The following is a 22,775-nucleotide window of genomic DNA, read 5'->3' on the forward strand; positions in this document are numbered from 1 at the left end:
AGCTTAGGGAGCTGGCTGTGTTTAGCTTGGGGAAGAGAAGGTTAAGGGGTACCATGATAGCCATGTTTAAATATTTAAAGTAATGTCATATTGAGGATGGAGCAAGTTTGTTTTCTGCTGCTCCAGAGACTAGAACATAAGAGCAATGGATTTAAGCCACAGGAAAAGAGATTCCACCTTAACATTAGGAAGAACTTCCTGACAGTAAGAAATGTTTGACAGTGGAATATGCTGTCTTAGAGTGTAATGGAATCTTCTTTGGAGATTTTTAAGCAGAAGCTGGATAACCATCTGTTGGGGGTGCTTTGATTGTGTCTTTCTGCATGGCAGAAATAACTAGATGGCCCTTATGGGAGTTTATCAGACAAGGGAAATTGGAAGTATAACCCAATGGCAATCCAAACGCAATCATGGGGTTTAATGTTATTGCGTGATAACCCACTACATGCAAATTCAGGCAATGGGAAGTCAGTCTGAACGTAATCGTGTGGTTTCACGTTATTGTGTGATAGACTGCTACACGCAAATTCGGGCAATGGCATGCTATTTTTGGGCAATGGGAAGCCAGTTTGAACGCAATTCGCATTCACGTAATTGCACTAAACTAGCGACTTTAAGTGAATGCGTTCTGGCTCCACTTTCTTTTCATTTGAATTTAAGAGAAATTCCTCCCATTTGATAAACTCCATGGTCTCTTCCAGCTCTATGATTTTAGCAAGTCTTATTAAAACTGAAAATGCCAGTATATTTAAATGGGTGTAACGAGGCCTGTGATTATGTTCTAATGGGAAGTCTAGTGTCAAAAAATTGCTCTGCTTGTGGGTTTTGTGGGGAAGCATCTGGTTGACTGCTGTGAGGAGCAGGATGCTGGCAAGATGGAGCTTTGCTTTGATACAGTTCTCTACATTTTGCCAAAGCTTGATTGTGACATGATTTAGAACAGGTGCCATGGCTATACCCTTGGGAGTTCAACTTTGTTCCCAGTACCTAATACTATGGTATCCCAATTCTGCATGGTAACTGTCTCTTTCTGTTCTTTCAGGAAGGGAAGACATATCAGCAGCTGAAGGAAGAACTGAGAGATGCCAACAGTACTGTCAGAATCACAGCAGTGAGTTGAGGATTTGCTTCCCCCATTGTGTAGTAAAGTCCATGGTTAAGAAGCAAGGCATGCCCTTCTATTAGGCAAAGTGAGGTGACCACCTCAGACCTCACATCTGGGTTGTCAAGAAAAGGAAGTAAATTGTTATTTTTTATTGTTGTTGCTGGGTGCCTTCTGAGACCTGGGCAGATGTTTTGCGACAGACTAGTGACCCAGCTAGATATCTGGCAAAAAAGGACATCTAAACAGAAAGTTGTGTTACACCGACACAGACCATTTTGTTTATCTAGCCCAGTATTGTCACTCTGACAGCTGTTCTACAGTATTTCTGGTAGGGTGCCTTTTCGTTCACCCACTTATTAAGATCCTTATTTTTAACTGGAGAGGCTTGGAACTTAACCTGGGGACTGGTGCACAAAAAGCAGTTGTCCTGCCACTGCACTGTGGTCCTTCCCCTACCACTTCCCACTGTTACAGAGATTAATGCAGTTGCACCTACTGGCTTGTGGATGAGCACCTCTTGTGACATGCTGGATGAGATAAGCAAAGGACAGTCAGTAATCATGGCCATCTCTCCAATAACCACAATTACTGGTGATTTTTTGATATACAGTCGGCCCTTAGTATCTGCTGAGGTTTCGTTTCAGGACTTCCCTGGGATACCATAGTCCATGGCTGTTCATGTCCCATTATATACAATATCATAGTAAAGTGGTGTCCCTTATATCAAATGGCAAAAATCAAGGTTTGCTTTTTGGAACTGGATAAATTTTTTTTTTAAATCCATGGATAAGGATGGCTGACTGTACTGCAATCCAGTCATTTTCATGTATTGCTATATGAGACTGATTATAATTGATAAATGAATCCCAAAATATCCACTCATGAAGGAGGTTGCTTCTCTGAAACAGGCTTCTGCTGAGAACAAGTCATTTTGCTTTGTCTCAGAATATGGCAGGGCTGAACCATTTAACTCTGTTCATGCAGAGAAACCATCTCCACATATACAAGCACTTAGGCAGAAACCCAGAGGCAGACTCTTATGAGGTTGGCTGGCTCTTACTCTCAAAAATAAATCTTTGGGCATACAATAGTAAGGCATGCATTCTTTTTTTATTTCTGGATAAAAGTGGGCACTAGTTACTGCACTAGTTTAAGAAATATTGGCCTAGAGTCTACTATCCAGGTTGCATTTAGTAAAGTACCTTTCTGCTTAGGATCTGGATGATGCATCATTTATGCCAAAACCAGGGACCGTGAGTAGTAGTAGCACCACCACCAAACACCAAACCTACTCTCTGGAAGTCTTGCTGTCCAGCCGAGATGAACTGCCCGAAGATGTGGATCCTGCAAAGAAGGAGGTGAGCTCTCTTGTGGTAATGCCTGTGTTTCAAAAGAGAAGAGGGGTGGATCCAGATAGAAATGCCCATATATCAGGGTTGGTTAACCAACATTTATCTGGTACTGCATGTTGCACAAGGAACTATTCATTACCTTCTTGCACAATGTCCAAGCTGCCCTCCCAAAGTCAAATCTGGGTTGAGGATGGGTAGGGAGAACTTGGCTACAGAGAAATGAGGGCAATCTCCTAAATATATAGACTCTTGGGAATTAACTCCTTTTCTTGTCCCCTGCCAGTAGAACTACAGCTGGATGCTGCCTGGTTGCCTTCCCATTCTTTCCCCAGCCAGTAACCACCCACTTATAGGAACAAGGGGAAGCACAGCACTGTATGCAGTGGGCAAGATACTCCACATATTTTGATCTAGAATCTCAATGAATATTATTATTAGGGTTTTTCATGAGTCCACTGTACAATGATGCAGAAATGGAGCAGAATCCATCCTCTGTAAACCTCAGCCTTGCCACTTCCCAAGCAGATGGCTTATGTTACCACAACTAGGCACCACTTAAGAAAGTGCTCATGCTGCTGTGGCAGACAGTTATGCTGACATAAGCAATCCACATGACCCTGGACAATGGGAGCTAATCTTTGTATTGACAGAGTTGCATAGTAGTTTGAACATTGGACTATGACTCTGTTGACCACAGTTTGATCCCCCACTTGGCCATGGAAACCCACTGGGTGACCTTAAGTAAGTCATACACACTCAGCCCCAGAAAACCCCGTGATAGGTTCACCTCAAGGTCACCATAAGTTGGAAGCAACTTGAAGGCACACAAGAGCAACATATGCAAATATTCCAAAGTCCAAAACTTCTGCTCCCAAGCAATTCAGATAAGGGAGACTCAACCTATCCATTAAAAAAAAAAAACTTGTAGCTTTTTAAGTTTTTTTTAATGCTCTTGTCTTGTTTAAACTATTTGATTATTTCAGTTTGATATAGTTTTAAGTTGTTTGTTGTTTTACTGATACACCAGCTTGAAATCCCCTGATAAAAAGTGAAATATAAATATTTTTTATAAATAATAAATAAATCTTTGGGTCACCACAAAGTGAGAAAATGACTTGAAGACACACAACAAATTGACTCACCATTTAATGGGGCCGCCCACCTCGGCGGGACAGCCCGGTTGCCGCCGGGGGAAGCCCCGCGGAGGACTGCCGGCCTCTTCTGGCTCGGGCGGCCCCCAGAAGCCTCGGCGGGGACCACTCGAGCTGGGATTGGCTAGGACAGGGGAGGAAAGGCGGCGCTTCCACCCGCGTCGCTGGGGACTACAGGTCCCAGCGGCCTCTGTGGGCGGAGGTGCCCACTGATTGGGCGGCATCATACCCAGGCGCCACCCAAGATTGGAGGGAGGCCGGGAGGCGGGCCTTGCCACCCCATGCCGGCCTCCCATTGGCAAACAGGCCTATAAAAGGCCACGAGGCCTCGATGGACGGTGCCATTTTTCGTTTGGCTCACCCACCCACCCTCCCTCTGTGGGTTTGGGTTGTTGTCACAACTTTGTGTGGTGGTTGCATAGGTCTTGGATCTGGTGGGCGTGGTTTCCAGGGCTGCGTAGCGCTGGATCGGGAGTCCATCCGGACACGGGGGGGGGGGCATTGCGAGCGAGGCGGTGTTGCCATTGCGGGGGCATCACCAGCATAGCGTCCCCCGTTGGCAAGGGATAGTTATGTAATCACTTGCCATCCCAAAGCTTGGCCGTGACCAAGCAGTTTGGTTCATCCACTCAGTACTGGGCTGATGGATGACAGATCCAGACCTCATGCATTGGAGCCAACCCTACATTTTGTGTTGGCTTGGTCCTTTTGTTATGCAAATAAAGTTGTGGCCTTTACCTCCAACAGGCTGTGGTTTCTTTGTGTCCACAGCGGCGTCCCTCTTAGGCAAACAACTGTTCCAACACTTCTACTTAAGCTGGGACTAATGTATAGGATCTAAGCCAAAGAGTTAGACCTGTTGTTTTTTGTGGGTTTTTCGGGCTATGTGGCCATGTTCTGGAAAAGTTTATTGCTAATGTTTCACCAGCATCTGTGGCTGGCATTTTCAGAGAATGTTGGCATGCCTCATAGCTTGAAAAACCCACAAAAACCTATGGATGCTGGCTGTGAAAGAAAGCCTTTGACTTCAAGTGAGACCTGTTTCTTAACTGCATCACTTCATACTTATAGAACTGGAGTCCTCTAATTTTTATTTAACATCAAAAATTGTATAACATTCTTTCACCAAATAAGTGTGTGTGCATGTGTGTCAGAGGGCGAATCCTAACCCTCCCCATCTCTACAGTGGGCTATGTTTCCCCATGCCTTACTAGAAGTCAGTTTGCAACTAATCCCGTGGACATTTAACTGTAACACTTGCCCATTGCTTCCCTGTTTTGACCCCTTATCTCCCCTCTTTTGACATGTAGATAGTAAGATTCTTCAGGCAGGAACCAACATTCAGCAAAAGACAATGAACACTGGTGGCACAGTGTAGTAAATAGGTACATTTATATGCATGGTCATTTCTTAAGTGTTGTGGTAGGGAAGATTGTTTGGAGGTTAGGAAATCCCCAACTGCCATTCAAAGCTATATCATGAGAAACATGTTCACCACTTCTACAATTTGTGAGAAGTTGAGTGTGTAAAAGAGAAAAGCAACTTGCCTCACTTGAAAAGGGTGGGACTCCTCTTCCTCGTATTCTGTTTATACCATTAGCCTCTGTAGCAGCATTGGGTTTTAGCTCACTATAGCTCATCCCCACATAAATGAATCCTAGTAAGAGGCTGCAACAAGGTCTCCAACTTCCCCTCTGCCCCATGAAACCTCTGGGCAGCCATGAGTGAAAACCAGGTTGTGGTTAAGAACAGACCTCTACGAAAATAGCTTATCATGGTTCATGTATTCCCTTGTGCAGTACACAACTAACTTTAGTTGGTTAGGTAAAGGACCACACTGTCGGCCCTGGTCTACTCAGGCCAGATGGTTTCCTTACTCATGCAAGGGCTGTGGTTTTTCCCCCACTTAACAGAGGTTCCTGTCAGAAGAAGACTTTGTGAGAGTCTTTGGCATCTCCAGGGAGGAGTTTGCTGCTCTTCCGACATGGAAACAGCTCAACATGAAGAAAGAAAAGGGGCTTTTCTGAAGCAGCAGCATTTCCAGAGGTAAAATAGGAGCCATCAACACGTTTTGGGGCAGGCCCCAAATCCAGAAGCACCTTAGCCTATGGCAGGAGCTGTATTCATCCTTCCAACAATATATATATCACGTTTGTGCCTAACTGTGCTTTCAACTGCAGTTTTGTATCTTGCTCAAAGCTGCTGATGACCAAGAAGCTTCATTTTTCCCCTCTTTTTGTCTTCACACTTTACAAATCTTCATTGTCAAGCATAGTACTAACGGAAGCGGAAAGGCTTTGAAAATGTATTGGCAACAGCATTGTTCTCTCTGTTCTGGGCTTAAATGCTTTCTAAGAATAAGTAGCCACAGTGGTTCCTAGAATTCCAGGACTTCTCATTTTACACCCAAGAGTCCTAATATAGCAACCTTCTATGTGCCGGGATGCATTTCATTTTTTCTTTTTCTTTTTGCAAATTCCTGGGACTATTGTGAGCTGGGGGAGCTTTCCTCAGGGCTGCCAAAGTTGCCCACCACTGTGAGTCTCAGCACTCACCCTAAAGGAGCCAATCATCTGAACATAGCTTGCCAAGGGTGGGGAGAGGGGGACATTTACAAATTCTTTCCCTGAGAGAGGAGAAGGGGCACTTTTCATAGAGCTTGTTCACCACTCTGTATAAGCCTTTTTAATACAAAAGGAGCTTCAAGCAGTCTTGTGCTGTGTGAGAAAAATGCCCCAGCGCTTCTTCAAAGTACACAGCCCCACACACTTTCCAGGAGAAGGGATAAGCCCAGTGCCAACAAAACCAACATGCTGCCTACATCCTGTCTGACATGCTAAGCAAAAGCAAACTATAAATATATGTAATACAATCTTGATAAATAAAAGATACATAATGTTAAATTTGGCTTACTTTAGAACTGAATGTTGTTGTTTTTAAATGTCCAGCATACCTACCACCGTTCCATCTTTTTAAAATACAATTGTTGTTTTTAAATGTCTAGCATACCTACCACCGTTCCATCTTTTTAAAATACAATCAATGGATTATGCTACTAGCAGCAACATCTTAATAGGCAGGTCATAACTGTGCTGTGCAACAGAGAAATGGATCAGACAATTGTATGCAAACAAAAGAAGTAGAAGGTCTTGAAGTAGTTCAGGGTGGACAAAATCCCATCTTCCAGCTGATGTTGGATGACAATTCCCATGAGCCCCAACCCACAGAAGCAATGATGATGAATGGAGAGTTGCAGTCCATCATCATCTAGAGGGCTAAACTTTGCCCATCCCTACACTAGTTTGCCTGAGGCAACAAAATGTCTTGGGTCAGCCCTGAAGCACATGGATAAGTTAGATAATCCAATGAGAAGCTGAAGGTGCCTTTACCTATATTTTGCAGCTGTGCTTCAGTAGCCTGCTTGTTTGTAACATGTGTTGCAAAACACAAAACTCATTTAGTACATTGACACTAGCACCACGGTAGACAATTTACCACACAGCCTACAGCAGGAAGTGACACATAATGTTCTACACTAAGCCATACATCCTGGGAAAAGCTGTTTGAGAACGGTTCCAGCATTACTCTCAGTAAAATCTCTCTTATTTCATTCATCTATCAATGTTTAGGATATTTAGGCGGCAAAAGACAAAAGCAAAAGCTTTTGGCAACAATAGCCAGACAATTCAGTTTACTACAGGGTGGTAACTATAATGTGGAAGAGAACCACCATCCTCCTTTCATGGCGTCAAGGGCTCCCTGAATTCTTAAAGGCTTTACAATTCAGCAGAGCATGGTTTCCCTTAATGCCCCTGTGAAGCATCCTCCCGACCAAGAAAAAAAAACAACAATTGGGAAATGGGTAAAGGCAGCCTCATTTCCCTGTTTTTCTGCCAGTGGGATTATTCTAGGCAGAATGCCACTCAGGGAGTGTTCCTGTCCATGCCAAAGAAACTGAGTCCAGCCTTTTGAACCTCCAAGAGATTCTTGCATTAATTTTTTCTGGCATTAAAAGAGGTCTGAAAAGTCCTAGTTTCTATACCCAAAATGACTGACCCATGTTTCTAGTTCTCTATATTAAAGCACTTGAGAAAGGTAGGTGAAGAAAGCTCAGGTCTCAGAGCTGAGACAAGCTGCAGTGGCTTTCCATTGGTCCACTGATGACCTCCTCTATTTTTGACTTAGAAATTAAGACAGTTTCCCACCTTCCATTTTACAACAACCCTGAGATCCACTAACACAAGCAAAAGTTCACTAAATCTGCTAGGAGACATTTACATAAATCAATCAGAACATAGCCTTTGATTGCCTAATATAGGATATCATTCTCAAACTCTGGTTAAATACTCTGAAAATATGCAGTCAGTATCTGTGTGCTTTCAGGAATTTTGTTTGCTCATTTACAGTAAGTTGAAATCCTTGAGTATTATTTTTAAAACACGCAACAATAAATGCAATTAGCTTGAACCAATGGCAAGAACGCCCATCCTGACTGCCACCATTATTTCAGGAGGAGCTCAGATAGTTTTTCTTCATCAGATCAACATCTGCTTACCACACTTTGTCAGCCACATATTACAAAACCACTGCAGAGCTTGGGAAACAGATTTTATGTTTGGCGCCTCTAAACAATCAACATTAGCATTTATCTGTTACCAGACACATCTGTTAACCACATTAGGACCAAAGTGGAAGTGGAAACAGTTCACTTTTTCAAAGGAAAAAAACCCAGCCTATTCTGATTCTGACAACTCTGTATCTTCTCCACATTCAAACCGCACAAAGTCCAGCACAGCTATACCCCTGGGCTGAATATACTGTCCCAAGGAAATTGTGGGGTCCAGGAGGAAGGGCTGGGCAAGCATCTTGGTTTCAGAATCTCCTCCAGGTTCATCTTCGAGAGAGCCAACAGAGAGGGGAGCCATGCCAACCACATGCTGGCCAAGCCTCCGGCCCAGCTCAGCAAAGTTTGATTTTGGGCATTGCTCAGAGGGACTGCAGATCACCAAGGCACCATATTTGCCAAACATCATGTGAGATAGCAGTGGATTTCCTTCCGGGGGGGCTCCGTGCACATAGGAGCCAATGAAGATGTTCTCTGGCACCGACACCCACACTGCCCTGTTAATAACCATGTTCTCACCCAGTTTGCCTTTAACAGAAAACAAAAAGAGAAGGAGGGAAAATCATTTGCCATTAGAATCACAGAATCCTAGAGGTGGGAGAGACGACAAGGGTTATCCAGTCCGACTCCCCTGCCATGCAGGAACACACAATCAAAGCACCCCTGATAGATGGCCATCCAGCCTCTGCTTAAAAAACTTCTGAAGAAGGAGACTCCACTACACTCTGAGGAAGCATGTTCCACTGTTGAACAGTTTGAATCAATTGTCTGGGTACTATTCTCTGGAAAAGCTGAAAACAAGCTTGCTCGATCCTCAATATGACACCCTTTCAAATATTTAAACAGGCCTATCATATCACTTCTTAACCTTCTCTCCTCCAGGCTAAACATACCCTGCTCCCTGTTTCACAGACCATGGTTTCCAGACCCTTCACCATTTTGGTCACCCTCCTCTGGACACACTAAAATTTGTTAATGTCCTTTTTGAATTGTGGTGCCCAGAATGGGACATAGTATTCAAAATGAGGTCTGATCAAAGCAGAATAGAGTGGTACTATTACTTCCCTTGATCTAGACACTATACTTTTACTGATGCAGCCTAAAATCACTTTGGGTTTTTTAGCTGCCGCATCACACTGTTAACTCGTGTTCAACTTGTGGTCTACTTGGACTCCTAGACCCCTTTCGCATGTAGTCTTGTTAAGCCTGGTGTCCACCATCCCATATCTATGCATTTCATTTTTTTCTGCCTAAGTGCAGTACCTTACATTTCTCCCAGTTGAAATTCATTTTGTTAGTTTTGGCCCAGCTTTCTACTTTATTAAGGCCATTTTGAATTTTTATCCTCTCTTCTGGGATACTAGCTACTCCTCCTAATTTGGTGTCATCTGCCAATTTGATAAACATGCCCTCTATTTTTTTTTTCATCCAAGTCATTGATAAAGATGTTGAATAGCACTGGGCCCAGGGCAAAGACCTGGGGCACACTGATAGTCACTTATCTCCAGGATGAAGAGTAGCCATTGCTGAGCAGCCTTTGGGTTTGGCTGGACAACCAATTAGAAATCTCCCTAACATTTGAATTGCTAGCCCACATGTTGCTAGCTAAAGGATTAGTGTGACGGGCTAAGCTACACACTGCTGTGCTCATATGGCAAGCAGGTCAACTTGGAAGACATAGGATGCATGTGTGCCCCTGCAATCTCCTTTAAAAAATTGTCACTTTCTTAGCATAAGAACTCCCACATCCCCTCAAAACTCGAGACAGGCACAGAGTATTGGCAGAAATCAGCCACTACTTTCTAGTTTTCTGGCCATGTTTGACACCAGAAGACTCACCAATAGCAAGAGCCAGTTGGTCACTAAGCAAGGATCCATCTTGTCCCATCCTGAGCTGAGAAAGCTCATTAGATTTTAAGAAAAACTAGAAAACAAATCACAGAAACAACATAATTTTAATAAATACGTTAACTGTAGTTACCATTTCTTTTTTAAAATTAAATTTCTGACCATCACAGCAATTTAGAAAGCTATTCAAGTAATATGAAAAATGGGGTGAGAGAAAGAGAACAGCAAAATCTGGTCTACAAATAGAGCATTGATTTCATTTCAGTTTATTGATGTGTAATCTTCAAAACCTGGCAAAGTACAAAAATTCCAGAAATAACTACTGTATAGAACTACATAAGTAACCACCACCTAAACCATTTTGATGCCACAGATTATACAAAACTAGCAGCATAAAAAATTGACAAGGCACAGTATTTGCATTTAAACGTCTTCCTTCTAGGACATTCTTATTGTACAGATAAGAAATGTGCACCCTGCACACAGTTACATGTGCAGCTTTAGGAAATGTCTTGCTCCTGCTAACATACTCAGCAGACAGCCTTAAACTAATCTTGCCTGTCTTTTATGTATTTATGCATGAGATGCATTTGCAGAGTTAGAGTTTCCCTATGTATTGTTTAAATTTCAATTGCAAAGCCCCAAAATATTGCTTCACCACATTTCCCAAAGCTTCCTCTAGCTTTTTAAGAATGATGACTCAAGGCTGAAAAAAAGTATCACTCTGACACATTGCAAGTATGGGAAAGAAATGAATGCATCAAGCTTTCTGGGGATGAAACAGCTATTAAAAAAGAAAAGCATTAGCAGTTTAATTAGGAATCAATTATGAAACAGAATAAGATTGAATAAAAGTTGCTAATATTTCTGGCAGTGTTGAAATATACTTTTCCTTTTCACTCTTGGCAAAAAATGTATCCCTGAATATATAGCAGAACTTTACCCGAAATATATACTGAACTTTACCTGAAATACATTGCACAGAATAAACTACAGATTATTAAGTCCCTAGATATTTAAATAGAATTTTAGTACAACCAAAAAACCTGGATACAACTCACTTTCTACTGAATTCACTTGACTCCATTGAGGCCAACACAGTTAAAGTTCCAACATCTACTGTCCCAAGTGTATTTGGTGCTTAAGGTTACAAAGCCTTTATGTCACTTACCTTGGCATATGTGTTTAACTGGTTCCTGGTCCCCTGATGATGGTGCATTGTTCCAACTGCTGCTTGCTGAACAAGATGTTGAAACTTGGCATTTCGGGCCACAAAGTCAGTTTCACAGTTTACCTGACAGAAAAGTACAAGTACTTTGAATTGCCTAGTCAAATGCTGCCATGTTGTTCAAGAAATGGGAATAAAGTTAGAAGAGACAAGCACAAGAAGAGATGGTGATTTATTCCCTAAAGATGTAAGTGGGGAAGGGGATACATTCAAATAACTAAGGCAGCTACAACTTTTGCTCCTCTGCATGTAATTGCAAGATGGGTCAATTTTGCATTATAGCACAGACTATTCTCTAAAAAAGTTTGCAAGTGTCTGTCTTCAGATATGTCTGAGTATACCATAGGAAGACTAATAAATATGCCTTTTTAAAGGAGGTGGCATTTACCTGGCAAACCTCTGGAAACTTCCAGATCCTAGAAATATTCTTAAGAGAGAGGAATCCCTGCTCAGCCATGGAAACTCACTGGATGAGCTATGACAACTCACACTTTCTCAGCCTCAGAGGTTGGCAAAGCAAACCCCCTCAGAACCAATCTTATCAGAAAACCCCATAATAAGTTTTCCTTAGGGTCATCCTATGTCAGAAACTTTAGCGTCATCATATGTCAGAAACTCCTGGGAAATAATGAGGCTCCCTAATCTCCAGCTGTTGCCCACCTCATTATAAGTCCTTCTTCAAGAAGTGCAGTGGTGGCAGGGGGACAGCAGAGAAAGCCACTTCTGTCAGGAGATAAAGCTGTTGGTACCCAAGCAGCTCAGGAGGGCAGCTTTATCTCATGACAAGGATGGCTTTTGCTGCAGCACCTGTTGCCTCTTTTCCCTTGTTACTCTACTGTCTTTTCCTTTTCCACTGGTGTAGGTACGTACAATGAGCAGAGCATCTTATCCTATACATTCTGTGGGAAGTGCACCAAATTAATCCCTTGCCCTAAGAGTTATGTGACTTTGCAATTGTAAGGGATTTTCTCAAGAGGAGAACATGCTCACCTCCACCATCACAGCTGAGTTTCTCTCCTGCAGCAGCCCTATCAGCCCTTCCTTTGTCTTCCGTCCTTGTAGTTTGGAAGCTTTGCTCCACCCTTCTTTTTGGGCTTGTTCATGAAGCCAGATTTCAGCCTTGAAAGATAAATTGAACATCTCAAACTGAGACACAACAATCAAAGACAACACAATGAACCAGTCAAAGCATAAATGAAAGCACATGTATCCTATACTGCAGAATACAAAGGGAGGTCAAGTTTGGATATATCCCACTTCATTCCACATGTAGGAGGCTACAACACAAAAGAGAAGGATTCTAACATGGCTTTCTCAATTACATGTTGATTTTCCACATACAAGGATTTTGAGAGTAAGAGAGGGTCAAAAGTTGGTAGCCCTTTCTCTCTTGCCTAGATCATCAAATGTGATTTTAAAAGCTTATCTATGGGGGTGGGGGAAGAAATAGGTGGTATATGTGTGCTGGAATATATACAATAATAATAATGTTGAAAGGAAAATGTAAACACGATACACAGAAACCCTAATTGAACACACTTAAAAGAACACTGAAACCTTTGGACTATTGTCATCCATGCATGTAAGCATATACTTGAAATCAAACATACTTGCCAATCCAATAAGTTGCAAATTCTGGAAGACACTAATAAGTGTCTAGCTCTGATTTAATACCCTTATTGGCATCTTGTTAGTAATGCCATGAAATAGCTTTTCTGGTGAACATCTGTACAGAGTTTTACCAAGTGGTGATCAATATGCAATTTACACATTTCAAACTGCACATTATTTTACATGAGTCATTGTTTTGTTCTTCCAGTTAATTATGACAGCAGAGATAGAGAAAGTCTAGCTTGTGGGGCACACAGGACCCTATCTTTCTGCACCCCAAAGCTACTCCAACCCGCCAACTTCACTTTTCAAAGCAAATAAGCACTAGAATATGGGCAAAACCAAGTCAAAGCAACATGAAAATGCAGCAGTTTCCCTTTTTGTACATCCCTAACCTCACCTGCAAACCTCCCCCTGCAAACCAGCTGTAAATACAGGGACTGCAAACCCATGTCTACTTATTTGCTTAATTTTTTGGCCATCCCCCAAATAATGCAACTCACTGCAGAGAGCATGAGGACAAAAACTACCCTCTACAGCAACTGCCCAACCAACTTATATGATATTCCATTTTCTTTCTTTGTTTCTTTCTTTCACAGTGGTTCACTTGATGTTGGAAAATCAAGTGAACCACTTTTGGGGAAGGAAAACTAGGCAGAATTTAAAACAATTATTTTACTCATGTAAAATAATATGCAGTTGCCCCAAAATCTACATCAGGGGTCGGCAACCTCCGGCCCGTGGGCCGGATGCGGCCCGCGAAGGCCTGGCTACCGCCCCCCGGCTGCTGTTGCCGCCGCTGCCGCCGTCGCGGCGGCCGCCCGTCGCAGCTTTTTGCCGCTCTGGGCGCCACCATTTTGGGCAGCAAAATGGCGGCGCCCAGAGCGGCCTCTGGGGCTATGGGCGCCGCCATTTTTTCGCCCAAAATGGCGGCGCCCAGAGCGGCCGCAGCGGCACCTGCGGCGGGCCCTAAGGAGGCCCGCTGCCGTTTCTGGGACCCTCCAGGCAGGCTCCCAGGGCGGCAGGGGGCCTCTGCGGGGCCCGCTGCCGTCCCTGGGTCCCTGCAGGATGGCTCCCAGGGCGGCAGGGGGCCTCTGGGAGGCCCGCTGCCGTCTCTGGGACCCTCCAGGCAGGCTCCCAGGGCGGCAGGGGGCCTCTGCGGGGCCCGCTGCCGTCCCTGGGGCCCTGCAGGAGGGCTCCCAGGGCGGCAGGGGGCCTCTGCGGGGCCCGCTGCTGTCCCTGGGGCCCGGCAGGAGGGCTCCCAGGGTGGCAGGAGGCCTCTGCGGGGCCCGCTGCCATCTCTGGGGCCCTGCAGGAGGGCTCCCAGGGCGGCAGGGGGCCTCTGGAAGGCCCGCTGCCGTCCCTGGGGCCCTCCAGGCGGGCTCCCAGGGCGGCAGGGGGCCTCTGCGGGGCCCGCTGCCATCCCTGGGGCCCTGCAGGAGGGCTCCCAGGGCGGCAGGGGGCCTCTGGGAGGCCCGCTGCCGTCCCTGGGGCCCTCCAGGCGGGCTCCCAGGGCGGCAGGGGGCTGCTGCGGGGCCCGCTGCCATCCCTGGAGCCCTGCAGGAGGGCTCCCAGGGCGGCAGGGGGCCTCTGTGGGGCCCGCTGCCATCCCTGGGGCCCTGCAGGAGGGCTCCCAGGGCGGCAGGGGGCCTCTGGGAGGCTCGCTGCCGTCTCTGGGACCCTCCAGGCGGGCTCCCAGGGCGGCAGGGGGCCTCTGCGGGGCCCGCTGCCATCTCTGGGGCCCTGCAGGAGGGCTCCCAGGGCGGCAGGGGGCCTCTACGGGGCCCGCACCCTTCTCTGGGGCCTTCCAGGAGGGCTCCCAGGGCAGCAGGGGGCCTCTGGGGGGCCCGGTGCCGTCGCTGGGGCCCTCCAGGAGGGCTCCGAGGGCGGCAGGGGGCCTCTGGGAGGCTCGCTGCCGTCTCTGGGGCCCTCCAGGGGGTCCTCCAGCGCTGGCAGGCCCCCCCCAGCTTTTTTGTCGGTTTCTGATGGGGCCTGGGGCCCCGTCAGGGGCCAGCAAAAATGGGGAGGCCTGGCCCCCAGAGGGTGGAAGCTCCGCCCACGGCATGCGGCCCCGCCCCTGGAAGGTGGAAGCTCCACCCCCAGCACACAGCCCCACCCCGGAGGGTGGAATCTCCACCCCGGCACGTGGCCCCGCCCCGGAGGGTCGAAGCTCCACCCCCCGGCTTCGGACCCCCCAGTCGCCTGAGGGACAGCAACCCGGCCCCTGGCTCAAAAAGGTTGCCTACCCCTGATCTACATTGTAGAAATAATGTTGTTTGGTACCACTCAAAGTGCTATAGCTCCATCTTATGGAATCCTGGGGTTTGTAGTTTTGTGAGGTGTTTAGCATTCTTTGCCAAAGAATGCTGGCGCCTCACCAAACTACAAATCCCAGGATTTCTGAAGGATGGAGCTGTGACGGTTAAAGTGACCTCAAACTGCATTGTTTCTACAGTCCAAATGGACCCCTAGCGTAGTCAAACCATTAGCCACACTCACTCTCTTTTTGGGGAATGTATCCTAACTTTGGGTGCATCTACAGTGGAGAAATAATGCTGTTTGACACCACTTCAAGTACTGCAGCTCCATCCTATGTAATCCTGGGATTTGTAGTTTTACAAGGTTTTTAGCTTTCTCTGCCAAAGTGTGCTAGCACCTTATCAAATTACAAACCCCAGGGTTCTTTAGGAGGGAGCCATGGCACTAATTGGCATCAAACTACTTTATTTCTACAGTGCAGATGCACTCCTAGAGCGATCACACCATTAGCCACGCTTGCTCTTTTTACCTGGGAGTATATCCTAACTTATTTTTATTTATTTTATTTAGAGTAAAAAAAAAATCTACCTTTGGGTGCATCTGCATTATAGAAATAATACAGCTTGATGCCACTTCAAGTGCTGTAGCCCCATTCTATGGAATCCTGGGATTTGTATTTTTACAAGATGTTTGGCCTTCTCTGCCAAAGAATTCTGGTGCTTTAGCAAATTAAAAATCCTAGGATTTCTGTAAAATGGATGTTGGAAAATCAAGTGAAACACTTTTGGGAAGAAAGAGTGGGCAGAAGTTCAAATAAAAGCAGTACTCACCAGTTCCCTTTATTCAACCAGACAGCAGACATGCACTGCCCAGGACAAAACAATCTAACCTCTAAACATTTGCCACCAGTACTAGCCATACTTACTTAGGAATAAACCCCACTTAACTCAGAGGGATGTAATCTTTTGTCAATGTGGATAAGATTGTAGCCTTAAAATAAAATTTATAAAAACAGTTGAAGCATCACTCCTTCCTCTGTATCCTGGGGTATGCAAATTGTGGCTAGAGGCCTACATGTGACCCCTGCATTGCTCAGTTCCTTCAGACTCTCCAGGCCACCCTTTTTCTGCATTTAAAGTGAATTACTTCCCTCCCATTGAAAACACAAGTAAAGGCAAGTTTAAATAGGTCACAGCCCCTTCCGCACTAGCATTTTTTCCTGTCAAAATTGGAAATGGATGAAGCAGATAATTGTCCACTATTACCCACCCCTGCTGTATCCCAAAGCACTGTGAAAATTGATCTGGATGGGGTGAGATCAGAAAGTTAAATGCATTTGTATCACACATAAACATTTGTTCTCACCTCTTTGAGGTCATCATCAAATTTCTCCAAGGCTTTCTTACAATTCACATATGAGTACCCAGTTTTCTTCCTCAGCTTCACCAGAAGCTCTTTCGCTGCTTGTACTGGAAGGCCAGCATGAAGAAAATGTGCAAGATGGTCACCAAATGACTGAAAAGGGAAGGAAAGAGAAGAGTGGAAAGATATGGAAGATGAGCCATCACTTACAGCAATATGTAGAGAAAGGTTTAACCAAGTGAACCATGCATACTTAAAGACATACAAGTAAACTTCCTGGCTTTCTCCACTGAATAAACATACATGGAAACAGGTTCATAACTATAGTGTTATTGCCTACAAGTACACTTGCTAGCTCACGACTGGTTAACATATTTTGTACTCTGGTGAGAGCAAAAAACACATGGAGCTCTCCTCGCAAGACAGAAACACATCTAGGCTCTCCCTAAGCCTGCATTGTACTTTGAAGGCTATTCTTCTTGTGTGTTTGAAGCCTAATGAATGCAATGAGCTTTCAATCTTTTCTTAGTTGGGAAGGCAGATGACAAGAACAAACATGGCAAGCTACCATGATGATCCAAGTTATGTTGGTCCCTAAAGACTGCTGAATGCTCCTTGGTTATATATAAATTACTTATCACAACATTACAAGGGAAGAGAACTGGATGTTATCCCGTGGGCAGCGAAAACATGTGGTCTTCCAGATGATGTTGGTAAACAACTCATATAGTCTCATGAGTGCAGGTAACGTCTGATAGAAGTTGCTCTTCCACAACATTTGGATGGCTCTGTGTTTTTTCCCAACCATAGCCTAAATTATTTACAAAGAGATCAAAAACAAGGATTGAAGAGCCTGTCCTCCCAAAAGGGAACAATGCTAGGGATGTTGATGTAATTTAAATAGCCACTTGATATAGCCGAGGGACTAAGATCCGAGTTGAAAAATAGATGAAAAGATAATTCCAGATGGCAATCAAAGGAAATACACTCATCCCTCCATATTTGCGGCATTGATATTTGCTGATTTGATTATTCATGGATTTGATTAATATGTTCTCTCTAGGAATATCTAGGTCCTCCAGTGTTACTCTATGGTCAACTTTAACTAAAAGCTGCACTGAAAGACCTAGAGATTCCTAGAGAGAATACTCTACTAGGCCTTTGTAGCTCCTCCAGTGCAGTTCTACGGCCAGTGTCTGTCGGATGTTGACCACAGAGTTGCACTGGAGGACCTAGAGATTTCTAAAGAGGTGTCCAAAAATATGGTATTTTTGTTATTTGTGGTTTTTCCATATTCACAGGGGTCTTGTGCCCCTAACCCTAGCGGATATGAAGGAACAAGTGTACAATGAAACACACCAGAGAAACATATGCCAGATGCTGAAAACAAACAGCAGAAGACACAATGTAGCACAAGGGTAGGGAACTTCTGGCTCTCCGGATGTTTTTGCCCACAACTCCCATCAGCCCCATGTGGCATAGCTAATGTTAAGATTATGGGTTTTTTATTTCAAAACACCAGGAAGACCAAAGGTTTACCACTCCAATGCTTTTATTCTGAGGTCTATCATAAACATTCTTTGCCCCACTCATTTTCAATGCCCATTTCCTTTAGTTCCCCCCCCCCCCCCGCATTTTACATTATTATTCCTATTAACCAGTATTTCAGTCTCCTTCAGCAAATTTCCCCACGGGATTTACAATCCATACATTGAATTAGATTTTTCATGACATTTAGTCAATGAAATTAGTCTAGTAATACTGACAAACCATCTTGGTCTCCTGCAGCAACTAGGTTGGTCTGTCTAAGCCTTCTTTGTTTTAAAGTCCACTGAAGTACATACCAAATTTAAAGGACAAACCACATCCAGACACACTAATAATGCAATGATAAAACTTTAAGGTGCCACAAGATCCCCTTTTCCCTCTTGTTAACGATTTGTTTGTTTATTTAAAAAGTATATCCCACTTTTTCTCCCATATGAGGCCCAATGCAGCATGTCTACTACTCTGGGAATCAGTGGACAAAATCATTCTCACCATACAAGGACCAACAAAATAAAGAGAGGTTGAAGCTTATTGCCTAAGCTTCAGGAAATTAAACCTGGATCTTTCATATCAGAACCAAACACACTGTCCACCACAACCTGAAAGTCCTTTATTGGGATGCCAAAACAAAGAATTAATAATAGTGGGAAAGGTAAGGCTGAGTGAGGTAAACAATGGATTTTAAGTATTCTGTCTTCATGTGACTTTATCTGGCATTGAACCCCATACATTGCAGACATTATTAGGGTGTGATCTAGACTCTAGAGCATGTGCTCAAAGTGAGAGAGGTTTCTGGCTAGGGTTGACAGGCTTCATCATTTCATACCACATGAACAAGAATGCATCCCAGAATTCACCAACACAATATAGAAGTAGTTGATGGGGACAGCCATCTTTCAGAGAAGCTTATCCACCCCATAATTACAGATCCTGCGATTAACAAATCCAAAGATAATGTTTTCAGGAAGCCCAAGGCCATCTATTATAACAATATGATGAGGCAGAAGAGAGGGCAAAATCTCCCTGCTTCTAAAATCACTTAGGTTTAGGTCCAAAACACACCGCAGAAATAATCCAGTTTGAGACCACTTTAACTCTCTTGGCTCAGTGCTAGGGAATCCTGGGAACTGGAGTTTGTTGTGGCACCAGAGCTCTCTCTGACAGAGAAGGCTAAATGTCTTGCAAAATGACAGTTTCCAGAATTCCCTAGCATTGAGCCAGGATAGTTAAAGTGGTCTGAAACTAGTTTATTTCTGCAGTGTGTTTTGGACACTAATCTGCACTGCAGAAATAATTCCATTTAACACTGTTTTAACTGACATGGCTCAAAGCTGGTATTGGTAGTTTTGTGATATGTAGCCTTCTCTGTCACAACAATCTACAAACCCCAGAATTCCATAGCATTGAGCCATGGCAGTTAAAGCAATGTCAAACCGCATTGTTTCAGGTGCAGTTTAGACCTTAATTCCAACCAACATTTGACCTAAGCCCACAGAGATAGGGTTGCCATATCCCGCCGGGGGGCGGGACAATCCCGGTTTGGGCGGTGCCATCCCGGTCCCGGTCCGGTTTGGCACCCAAACCAGGACGGCCCCGCCCACTGCGGCCACCTCAGCCCCCGCGGCGGTTCCAAGGCCTTGCTGAGGCCTGGGAAGGCTCTCCGCGGTTGGAGCTCCAGCCGCGGAGATGCTCCCTCCTGGGCCCCAGCGAGGCCTTGGAGGCGGCTCTGCGGTCGGAGCTCCGGCCGCGGGGTCCTCAAGGCCTCCGCGAGGCCAAGGAGGAGGAGGAGGCCGCTTCCCACCGCGGCAATCGCCACGATGAGGGGCGGCTCCCGCCTCCTTCCCGGCCTGGGAGCCGGCCCAGGCTTCCTCCCAGACCGGGAGGAGGAGGAGGCCGCTTCCCACCGCGGCAATCGCCGCGATGAGGGGCGGCCCCCGCCTCCTTCCCGGCCTGGGAGCCGGCCCAGGCTTCCTCCCAGACCGGGAGGAGGAGGAGGCCGCTTCCCACTGCGGCAATCGCCGTGATGAGGGGCGGCCCCCGCCTCCTTCCCGGCCTGGGAGCCGGCCCAGGCTTCCTCCCAGACCGGGAGGAGGAGGAAGCCGCTTCCCACCGCGGCGATCACCGCGATGAGGGGCGGCCTCTGCCTCCTTCCCGGCCTGGGAGCCAGGCCCAGGCTTCCTCCTAAGCTGGGGAGGAAGCGGAGACCGCTCCCATCGCGGCGATCGCCGCGATGGGAGCCAGCCCCCGCCTCCTTCCCGGCCTGGGAGCAGGCCTAGGCTTCCTCCCAAGCCGGGAGGAGGACGAGGCTGCTTGGCACCGCAGCGATCGCCGCGATTCCAAGCGGCCCCCGTTCCTCCTCCCGGCTTGGGAGCAGGCCTAGGCGTCCTCCGAAGCCGGGAGGAGGAGGAGGAGGACAGGGTTTGAAAATGTAGGACTTTTTTTTTTAATTTCCTAGCCAGGAAATTAAAAAAAAAAAGTCCTACATTTTCAAACCTGGTCCTACATTTGTCCCGGTTTGGAGGCCCTCCATTATGGCAACCCTACACAGAGATGAAAGGAGATCGGTAGCCAGATTAAGGGCTGAATCCAACTATTTCTGTCTACCAACAGAATGACCACTTTCTCTCTTCCCTGTAGCCCTCTCCATACATTATTTTCTTCAAATGCTGGAGGAACTCCCAGAGCAGATCAGTTGGAACACAAGGGAACACCAGCAAAGGAGAGGATAAACCATTGTGCAAACATAAATGTGTTCATCCAGTATCATATAGAAGCTCAAGGGCTCTAGGAAGCTGTACCTCGTTTCCCAGGAAGATCATCCTGGTAAGAATGAGGCCCAACCCGGCCCACCAACAATGGTCAAAATCATGGTCAATCATGAAAACCTAAGACGTCCCGTTTTTGTTTCTCTCCCTTTCCATTTGCTTTTGGGTGTCATCTTTTTATGCCCATATTGTACTTGGAACTTTTTAGGTATGAGTGTTTGATGACTGTGATGACGATGAAGATGACAAAAGCGGCAACAGATGAACTAACCACAGGCAAACATAAAAAGGGTGAAGATTTTATCCTTTACTAAAGTTGGCACACTAGGAGTGCATCTACCTTGTAGAAATAATGCTGTGTGACACCACTTTAAATACTCTAAATAAATACATTTAACTGTAGTGACTCCATCCTGCAGAAATCTGGGATTTGTAGTTTGGTGAGGCACCAGCACTCTTTGGCAAAGAAGGCCAAACATCCTATGAAAATACAATTCCCAGGATTCCATAGGATGGGGCTATAGCACTTAAAGTGGTGTCAAGCTACAGTATATTATTTCTACAATGCACAGATGCACCCTAAATTAGGATATTTTAAATCCTAAGTAATACATGTAAATAAAAATAAGTTAGGATCTACACACCCAGGTAAAGAGAGCAAGTGTGGTTAATGGTTTGACCACTCCAGGGGTCCATTTAGAATCAATGGTACCAAAACTTTGCTCCACAAGGGTGTTTGAAACTTCATTTCCCAGAAGCCCTAGCTACCTTGGCGAACAGTCAAGAACTCTGGGAGATGAAGTCCAAAAAAACCTCTGGAGTACCAATGTTTGGGAACCACTGCTAGTTTAGATGATGCAGTTTGATGCCACTTTTAATTGCCACGGTTCTTTCCTACGGAACCCTGGAGCCTGTAGTTTTGTGAGGCTTGGCAGGGAAGGCTAAAGAGCTCGCAAAACCACAAATCCCAGGATTCCATAGGATGGAGCTGCAGTGCTTTAAAGTGGTGTAGATTTCGGAGCAGCTCACCTGCCCTGCTGGAGAGAGGCTTCCCTGAGGGGAGAGCAGCCTCCTTCGCAGCCCAGCCACCCGATGCATCCTCCTCCCGGCGCTTGCATTAGGCGTCACACGCCTTCTGCACCACGAGGGACTCCCACAGCCTTGGGCTCCACCTCCTTTCTGGCTCAAGACTATGGAATTCTGGGAGTTGGAGTTTGTTGTGGGGTCCAGAGCGGAGCGGAGCTCCGCTCTGGGCCCCCACAACAAACTCCAACTCCCAGAATTCCATAGCAGTGAGTCAGACAACAAGTTAAAGCGGGGCTCAATGCTAGGGAATCCTGGGAAGTGTAGTTCTGTGACATTATTTAGCCTATCTTGGAAAAGGAGGACGTGTTTGGTGACTGATCAGTGTTTAAAGGGTGTTTTTGTATCACTTTGGAGGCTCGTTTTCCCTCAGAGGAGGAAAAAAGGCGAGGGGCATTTCTTCCCTCGTCAGTCACAGGGAGAAAAAACTCTCCTTAAAAAAAACAGCTTCAAAATCTCTGAGACAATCCGCCATTTTGTCAAAGGAAAGCTGGGGGGGAGAGTTCTCTCAGTGCGCCTGCGCAGTCGCCTCCCCTTAGCTGCCTATTTAATTGTGTCTGTGCCAGTTTCCTCCTGGTCTTTGAATTTGTTCTCTTTCCTATTTTTGTATTCCAATTGCCTGTGGTTAACCAGAAGCCCTGTTTTGGGGTGTGATCAGTTTCCAACTGGATCCCACCATAGACTCTTTCAGCTTCTTCTTCTGCCTCTGTAGTTGGAACATAAAATGTGGGTTGTTATGTTGATGGTTTCCCCCTGAAGTCTTACTGATATGATTCGGTCCGACTTTGCGTTATCCTTTGGCTGCTTTTTTGGTCCTCAATATTAATGCCATTCTCAGA

The 22,775-nt window shown here is 45.7% G+C and overlaps 2 protein-coding genes across 4 annotated transcripts in view; one reads left to right on the forward strand and one right to left on the reverse strand.

Moving 5' to 3' along the window:
* LOC149322643 (advillin-like) overlaps window positions 1-5,838 on the forward strand; it is a 38,013-nt gene extending 32,175 nt beyond the window's left edge. The window contains exons 17-19 of one of the 2 annotated variants that reach the window (XM_089480891.1): window positions 1,043-1,115; window positions 2,354-2,463; window positions 5,522-5,838. In XM_089480891.1, the coding sequence (XP_089337017.1) occupies window positions 1,043-1,115; window positions 2,354-2,463; window positions 5,522-5,635 (297 nt within the window). In that variant the 3' untranslated portion in view covers window positions 5,636-5,838. Of the gene's footprint in view, window positions 1-1,042; window positions 1,116-2,319; window positions 2,464-5,521 lie in introns of both variants that reach the window. The other variant, XM_089480884.1, reaches the window with a different exon arrangement.
* Window positions 5,839-6,396: 558 nt separating this feature from the next.
* LOC149322644 (elongation factor Ts, mitochondrial-like) lies at window positions 6,397-22,020 on the reverse strand. 2 transcript variants are annotated; one of them, XM_089480907.1, is made up of 6 exons: window positions 21,883-22,020; window positions 16,544-16,693; window positions 12,299-12,427; window positions 11,252-11,374; window positions 10,072-10,156; window positions 6,397-8,760 (listed from the first exon to the last, which is right to left on the reverse strand). In XM_089480907.1, exons 1-6 carry the CDS (start codon window positions 21,949-21,951, stop codon window positions 8,342-8,344), a joined length of 975 nt encoding a protein of 324 aa, XP_089337033.1. In that variant the 5' UTR covers window positions 21,952-22,020; the 3' UTR covers window positions 6,397-8,341. The 2 variants fall into 2 exon arrangements, with proteins under 2 accessions (XP_089337033.1, XP_089337026.1); XM_089480900.1 differs by lacking the exon at window positions 21,883-22,020 and adding an exon at window positions 17,190-17,297.
* Between the last annotated feature and the right edge of the window lie 755 nt (window positions 22,021-22,775).

This window comes from Sceloporus occidentalis, unplaced genomic scaffold, assembly GCF_023333645.1.
Source record: "Sceloporus occidentalis isolate IW3139 unplaced genomic scaffold, rSceOcc1.0.p SCAF_1, whole genome shotgun sequence".
Taxonomy (NCBI): Eukaryota; Metazoa; Chordata; class Lepidosauria; order Squamata; family Phrynosomatidae; genus Sceloporus; species Sceloporus occidentalis.